General features: G+C 35.1%; 1 protein-coding gene across 1 annotated transcript; it reads left to right on the forward strand.

The window, feature by feature from the left end:
* The first annotated feature begins 1,751 nt into the window (after nt 1-1,751).
* On the forward strand, nt 1,752-5,010 carry LOC128244745 (tyrosinase-like protein 1). The gene is made up of 5 exons (XM_052962797.1): nt 1,752-1,802; nt 2,154-2,414; nt 2,700-2,852; nt 3,192-3,295; nt 3,389-5,010. The coding sequence occupies exons 1-5, from the start codon at nt 1,788-1,790 to the stop codon at nt 4,929-4,931; spliced, it is 2,076 nt and encodes a 691-aa protein (XP_052818757.1). The 5' UTR covers nt 1,752-1,787; the 3' UTR covers nt 4,932-5,010.
* The last annotated feature ends 3,718 nt before the right edge of the window (nt 5,011-8,728 follow it).

An 8,728-nucleotide genomic window follows, 5' to 3' on the forward strand; every position in this document is an offset into this window, starting at 1 on the left:
GTATTGGGTTTGGGCTGGTCGGGTGTTTTGAGAACGTCGAGGGACCGTTGACTACTTTTCACCAAGGACCATCCCGGGTCACCGGTGATAGCCCCTGACGGTGATATCGGTGAGTTCGTTTTAATCCGGAGTCTGGCTTTAGTGGAAATGTAGCTTTTAAAACAGAAATATGGTTAAATGTTTGGTTCCTGATGTTATATCTGTAGTCTCGATTATTTTGTCATTACTGTAATTTCTTAACCTATGTTCCAAAATGAATACATTGTATAACAGAGTTCATAATTACTTTGGTACGTTCATAATCATTTAACAAATATTTTAACAAAAAAGGTTAATAGGAACCAGAAACCAGTGCTAAGGAACAGAACTGAGATATCTAACACTCGTATGTAGTATCAACCAAAAATCGTCTTACTTTCTAATTTTGAACACAGATATAAGTTTATCAACTTAATGAAACTTTATCAGTTTGTTTAATAACGACCTCCCCGAACAAACGTGTTCACATAATGTCCCGCGGACCGTGATCAGCAATGCATGGGGCCAAACAGACCAATACTAAAACTTTTAAAAATATATTTAGCAATCATAATAATGTGTGTCCTTTCCAAACATGGTTTGGCATTTTAGAAGCTGAGTACAAAAGAACATTGTAATAGAATGAATTTAAAAAAAATAAATATTGGTATTCAAACTAAAACGTGCGAAACGTTTAGGATAAGTGTCCGATGCCAAAAATGCTTGACACCATCAACACAACAATGTATTGTGGCATTGTTGATATTGTTGTTAATCAAGACACATTTATATATGTATGAGGAGAATTTCAGTAAATTGTTTGTTTTTCTCAATATCTCTTTATATCGAGATGATATCACTAATTAGTAACTAGGCATTGTTTATTGGACATGTTTTCTTATTCGTATTGCCGAATTTCTTTAACCGTTTGTAATAAAATGTAAAATATCTATGATAAACTAGTACTTTTGTTTGTTCATCTCCTTATTACACCAAAACATGGAACGAACGACTTATAGTGACCTTTGGCATCCTGGCTAACTCATGAACTTGGCAAAGCTTTAATACGCCAAATTGTCAAGAAATATAATACAACTGAGACCCTTGTTAAGGTTACGACTAACTTAACTTGCATTATATTTTTTTTAGTTTACTTAATTTGGGACCAGTCGTTGCATCAATCCCCCATAGATTAACTTTTGAGTTTACTAATGTGTAAAAAAACGTAACATCGAGGTTGAATGACACTTAATTTCTTTGAACACAGCGAAACAATTTCGTTATTTTGTTTGATATATGTTTGTTTTCTAATCGCATACTATGACATTGCCAATTGTCCTGAACCTGGATTTGCTTTTAATATACAAATTAACATGCTTACGAGAAACTTGCTTAATCATCAGCTATTCTACGAAATAATTGATGGTCTATAGTGTTATAGATTACTTAATGCGGTTGCATTTTTATTCCTATATCATTTTATATCAAACATATTTTTATTTTTAACGTAATATTTCATTCGTGATGTTTTTATCTTACAGCATTATATTTTGTCATCCCTTTTAAACCTCAATCGAAATAATTGAGGTAGACGTTTAAAACCTTTTGTGACATCTCTGCATGGTTTTTAATTAGTCATTACTCCTAATTATTTTGTTTCACTTTTATTTGCTGGCGCGACCAAATAAAATGATTTCACCTTTCAATTAGATTGATGGCAGCAGTAACAGTATATATACGAGTTCTTTTATCACTCCCCAACCAGCGCAATGGAGTTCTTTCAGGTAAGAGCATTGAGACAAAATAACACCATTAATATAGTTTCCAAATGAAAGGATTATATTATTAAATTGTGATTAATAAATTATTAAAAACATATTGTTGCTGTCATATTTTCTCTTTTAATTAATAAACCTTTTTTGTTTCAAATTGAATATTTAAAAACGGTGATGGAAAAATACATTTATCGCATTTTTTATTGACTTTCATAAAACAATAAATGTAAAAACACTCTATACTTTATTGTTTCTTGAATTATTATTTTCTATTATTTCCTTTCGCAGTGAAATTGAAGACCATCATTTTAATACAGGTTTCTCTGGGATTTCCACCGAATACTCATATCACTTTTTTAGGCTACCATTTGGCTGCTTGCCATAAGCACAGTGGTTGTGTCGCAGTCGACCAGGATGGATACCTACTCGGACATGCCCGCTGAGGTACAACAGTGCGTTGCCCAACTGACAAACGGCACGAACGATGGAGCAAAAGTCTCGGAGGAAGCGCATATCCAATGCATGCAGCAGTTTGTCTGGAAGGCGGACAGAATACGCTGGGACGCAGCTGTCAATATGACTGATAAAGAGACGGAATTCATTAATGATATCATCAGATCCGTACGTATTTGCTGAAAAAAACATTTAATCGCTGATCGAAATGAACTGCAACCCGAATTGAAACTAATTTAAAAGATATCCGTTCTTGATTGTTTATGTGTTTATTTTCTATTTGACATATTTAAAGTTATCTGGGATTAAAACCCTTTGTTAGTACAGTAGATACTATCACAATTATGGGAAAATAAAGTTAAATGCATATTGGAAGTAAATAACTCTCCGTTCGAGTCAGCGAAGATTTGTTTACAAACGTGATGGTAGGTACCGCAGTCTTGTGTTTTTCAGGTATTTAAACATGGGCAGCAGTCTTCTAGATCGAAGAGACAGATAGGCCAAGGTATCTTTCCTCCGACTGGTTTTAGAATAAGAAAGGAATACAGACGTCTGACAGACTTTGAGAGAATGGCAGTGCATGACGCATTCAATGGTATTAAAAGTGTACGTTTCCTCTGTATTTCCTTATTTTCGTTTCAATACTATGTTGTAATTCGTACAAAGAATTGATAGTTCTAATATATGACTTAATTTGCATTGCGACAACACATTTCCATGTTTATAACAAGTTTACAATGAAACAATGGAAACAGAAGAGAAAAGCCTAACAGTTAACAATTTAACAAAAAATATCATTTACGGCCCAATGATCAAGGCCACCCAGCAGAAACATAATAGAAACATCAATTGAGAACTAACTTTTAACAGAAATATTAAACTATACATTACTATTATTTTTAAATTTCGTTTTCATTTAAAAACTAAAACTTTTTTTTTATACAGAATGGAGGATATACTGCTTTTGCTAAGCTTCATAGGGGTATTGTGATTAATTCCGGCCACTCGGGACCAAACTTTCTGGGCTGGCACCGTGTTTATCTAGCTATGTAAGTAGAAAATGCTCGATAATAAAACATCAATAATAAAAAGTATGGGAATTGATTATAAAATCTAAAAGGATTTTCTTAATTATCTTGCAGGTTGGAGGAATCGCTAAGACGAATTAATCCAATGGTTTCACTACCCTATTGGGACTCAACACTAGACAACGACATGGCCAACCCGGAAATGACGATTGTATTTTCACCACCTTTCCTTGGAAACGGCGACGCGATTGTTGTAACAGGTCCATTCAGCAACTGGCCTACAAACACTGGACCACTGGCCAGAGCTATAGGGACGGAAAGTAGGCTCTTTTCGAAAGAGTTTATTGCAAGCATGATGACCCGATGTCGTACGACTGAAATCACGTTTCCAACTGCTATGTCAACTTTTGACCTTGAATTTGCTCATGGTGGTCCTCATGCCTGGGTCAATGGGCATATGCGCGGCTTAGAAACGGCAGCACAGGATCCCGTGTTCTTTATGCACCACGCCTTTGTAGATTATATATGGGAAATGTTCCGAATTCACCAGTTTTTCGACTGCCAAATTGACCCGTCGAGAGACTACCCTCCGGCAGGGGGACTCCACCATCCATTACGACCTATGGATGGCTTCCCAGGATATCGTAGTATTGACGGGTATGCAAACTATTGGACACAATTCTGGTATCGCTATGAAAGATCACCATTTTGTTCGGCTGCAATGCCTTCATGTGGATCACCTTATCTTTGGTGTGATGTTTCTCGAGGAAGATGTGTTTCTGCTGCTAGAATGGCGCCATTTAGCGACGGAATGGGATCTCCTTTGAGTTCTGCTGGATACGCCACCAGCCCCGCGGCGGCCAATGCACGGTCAATTGCTGCCCAAGCCAGTCCAGGACCAAGGTTCCGTGCTCCCCCAGCTGAACCTAGAACGCAGGCAGGTCGGCTGGGTCGGGCTAGGTTCCGCCGAGCCGCCCCAAACAACAAAACCATCAATGGCACGTATGATACATTCGATGTTGTGATAAGCTCTCAGCAAAATGGCCACTTGTTCTCGCATGCTGAGCCACTCCCACTACTCCGAGTGCCTTATACAGGAACAGTTCAAACTCGAGATCAACTGTCTCCGTCACAAGGAACAATTGACAGAAGAGCAAAGCAAACGGAAACGGATTGGTTTTACATTCCGATACGCGTGATAAATAAGATTAACATGAAAAGTACATCTAGAAATCGTCGATGCAACAGGGGAAAACAGATTAAAGTTACAGTTCAGGGTTTGAATTACTTGGGAAGCTTTGTAGATTATCCAAGTATGACTGCGAAATCACCAATTTCAACAGCGGTCGCCATTGTTGCAATACGGGTACCCCAAATTGGACCGTCGGAAGCTATGATCTCTGCTGTTCATAGTTGCGGTTATTCATGCAAACCATCATGCTTGAAAAGTGATGCTGGACCGGCGGAGTACCAACCCTGTAATGGTATTCTTGAAATCAAACCTGGCGAGCTCGACCTGTTCAGTCGGAGTTATCAAGGAGCGGTGCAGAAACTGGACGGACAGGTTTCGGACAAGCAAAACAATGTAAGAATGATTTTCCATTGCAACCAAGAAACAACATCGTGGAATGTTTGGTCTTCCCATAGACGCAGTTAAACACCTTTATGTGTATTACAGAACTTTAGATTTTGAAAAGAAAAAAAATTGTTTCCGATTCAATCCCATTTTGCTACTGTTATATGCTTTAACACAACTAATTACATTGGTACAAAAACTAATAAAATAAAACAAAACAATTCAGTATTGATCTGACAAGGATATGAATATTCACATATGTGTTATCAATACCGCAATAAAACAGACGTTTGGCAACAATAAATTGAATGGAAGTCAATCGTCAAGTGACCCCGAGCAATAATGTTGCCACTAGACTCGATGTGGATGGTTTGAAAACGATTTTAAACCATTTTAAAGTGTTCAGGTAGAGGTATTGTGGTAGGTTAGTTGTAAGGCATCCGTCGTCCGTCATCAACGATTTGTTTGTTTATACTTTAAAAGCCTCATTGGTTACGTCGCTGTTATCATCTGTTTTTTTGTAAACCTCTGTCAGAATGATCTTGGTTAAATTTATGGTTAATCTCAGATCAAATACTAGATCACTTGGTCAACCTTTAAAATGACCAATACTTCTGAAATCTGAGCAGAATGAAATCTCGAATAATTTGAATTTGAGGTCAACTCGGGCCAAAGACTAGGTCACGTGGTCAAGCATTTGGTTAAGCAATCGACGCTGCTTTTATCATCCGATCTTTGTTATTCTGTATATAAATGATAATTTTTGGCTTCTCAAACAAGTTCGAATACGGATAATCTCGACCAATACCTTTAAAGTAGTGGTCAACTTAATCTCCGAATTTATGTTATCTCGGGTTGAAAACGAGGAAGTTAGGTAAAATCGTCTTATACATGCCTCTTTTACAACATTTTAGCCGTTGTCTAAAATCGTTTGGTATATGTTAAAGGCAGAGGTACATTTAATTTCAATTGTCAATTCTAATAGTACATCTCCGCACAGAAAACACGTTTTGGAGACTAAGATATAGGAGCAGACAGCTTTCGACCAAAACCTAGCAAACATAATTGAATTTTAGCACAACTTGAATTATGAAATAACAACTTTTAATATGCTCCTTCCTGAAATCCTTGCCAAAAAAATCGAATAAAAAACTATTTAACGCAAACATCCTTCTACCTTCACAACAACAACATACTATACAGTAAATAGTGTTGTTATCCGTTCATCATGGTGGCCATCTTGTATACTTAATAGACTAGGTGTAAGTATCTTAAACTATATAATCTGTTCGTAATCATCATGAGTAAGGCTCATTTAATGTATAAGTAAACTCCTCATAGACGTTTTTGATTTAATTGACAGTGCAATATTATTATTAACCTTATGACTAAATATTTCTTTCATATAGTCCACATATTGACCAGTTTCCATGAGATATTCCACTTCAAAATTAAATTTCTATTTCATTAGTTTTGAGGCAATTGCCAATTTAAAGCATCTTATATTATTCATAACATATTAAGAAACCGACGTATTTGTAAATTCTAGCGCATATCTAAATATTGAAGGTGATATTAATGAGTTTGATATTTATTTTGTACATTATATTACAATGGAAATCATGCCAAAACATTGATATTGAGGCCCATTCAGATCTTAAAGAATTTGGTATGATAAATTGTAGTCTGACTACTGACTTGCTTTCTGCCATACTGTGATTTGGTCATGCGTTTTTATTAGGAATCCGTTTCCTGTAGAAATTAAGATGCCGTGTAGAAACAGTAACATAACAGATGCTATTGTGGCCATATCACTTTAATACTGTTTTTTTGCCGTATGAATATAATGAACGATTTTAGTTTTTAATTGACTTATTATTTCAAATACTTTGTTTTCATACTGTAACAAGATGTTTTCGTAGAGTAAATAGTTTATCTATTCAAAATAATATATACTGAGAACGCAACTTAACAGTCCCTTGATTTTTAAATGAGCAGTAACAAACGAATAAGCACGAAAAGGGACGTATATTTACGAGGTGTAGTTACTTCCCCTTGATCAAAACCAAACACATCACCAGTAAATGTGTGCCTAAGATAAGAATTTGATATCTACCCCCCCCCCCCCCCCCCCACAAAAAACAACAACAAAAACAACAACAACAAACTTACCGTTTGTTAGGATAATGGTTATTTAAAACAGTTTTTTTAACTTGAAGCTGAATGTTCTAACATTTGCTTTCGTAAAAAACAAAGTACAAACAAAAACAACTACTGAAACAATACTGTTATATCATATAACAAATATCTTTTTAAACTGGACGACTTTGAAATACACACTTTTTGGAATATTTGTCAGCAGTCAAGCGTGGTCTTAACTCTTTATCTGGAAAATGTTCAGTCTCCAAGCGAATCAGACTGATATCTGATGTCGGTAAGGGGTAATTGAATACCCATGTTTTATAGAATACACTATACAACTAGGAAAACTGTTTTAAATCAAAGGTTTATTCACTTTTATTAAGTACTTGTACGTTCGAACTTTTCATTTTTCATTCAGTAAATGGCGAACAGTGTAATTTCAGTGTATTTCAGCGATAGATTTAAGTTGATTTCAGTGTAAGAATGTATTTAAATTCATTCGTGATCATAGAAAACATATATGTTTTTTTATGACACTCTATTTAAAATTGACGACGGAATAATTGTCAATTTATTTTTTAAACATTCCGAATAAACACGGAAATATCCGAACTATGACGGTTTCATCACATGAAAAAATAGCGAAACATTATTGATGCGGACAATTTCCGGCAAACTTTATCACGGAAACGACTATCTGGATTAGTGTTGCGCTATCAGCGATAAATCTCAGTGGTATCTGGTCGATACGGCATGATTCTTTTCGGCCTACTTTTCATCGATAATTTTTGTTTCATATTAAGAATTAACCCTTTAACTGTCATATAATTAAGTTAAAGAAAGACAGATTTGTTTACTGTCGTAAACCTTTAAGTAACATTTTCTTGACAAAACATGATATGCCAAATAACAAATATGGTCCAATGATACATAGCAAATAACAAGAAAAAACAACAACAAATGAAAATAAAATAAGGATTTTTTTTTTTACAAATAGTAAATAACTAAATTAAAATGTAAATGGTACATATCTGGAATACCAGGATAATAGGGATTTGGGAGGCTGAAATGATATATTATTCTATAGACTGGATCAAATTATTTACCACAGAATTTCTTAAAGAAATGCTTGTCCTATGCATTTACTTAGATTTGTTCTGACGATGTGTTGCGATTTCATTAAATAGATACATCTGTACATACTAGGGTTTCTAATATAGAATGGTTTTATCAACTCTTTTCTGATATTGTTATACACAGGGCATATATTGACAAAGTGATATTCATCTTCTATATCGTTAGAGTCACACAAAATAAAATGAAGATCAGCCCTATCAATTCTATTACGGCCATATCGCCCTATTTCAAAATGAAATTTATATGACGACAATCTTAGCTTAGACAAAGCCATTCTTAAATATTTGGATACAACATCAAGATAGAATTCAATTCCAAAGTATTCCTTTAATTATTTATACGTACATAGGGTATCACTGTTGTTTATATTTTCAAACCATGACTGTTTATATACAACAAGCTCTCTATTTTCGAGCTCTAACAATGTTGAAATATAAATTACAAACAAGGTTCCGTACCTTGGCATTGTGTTTAGCAATGGATGATCGTGTTCTGATGCTCAAACAACACTAGCTGGTCAAGCACTTAAAGCGATATTTCAAATGAATACATATCTTTACAAATTTACTAGCATATCAGTTAAACATAGACTTGATTTA

This window comes from Mya arenaria, chromosome 8 (genome assembly GCF_026914265.1).
Source record: "Mya arenaria isolate MELC-2E11 chromosome 8, ASM2691426v1".
In the NCBI taxonomy this organism is placed as follows: Eukaryota; Metazoa; Mollusca; class Bivalvia; order Myida; family Myidae; genus Mya; species Mya arenaria.

Coding starts and splice junctions, on each gene's coding strand:
- LOC128244745 (XM_052962797.1), top strand. Junction 2,415..2,699: donor TTAATGATATCATCAGATCC/GTACGTATTTGC, acceptor TGTGTTTTTCAG/GTATTTAAACATGGGCAGCA. Junction 2,853..3,191: donor CATTCAATGGTATTAAAAGT/GTACGTTTCCTC, acceptor TTTTTTATACAG/AATGGAGGATATACTGCTTT.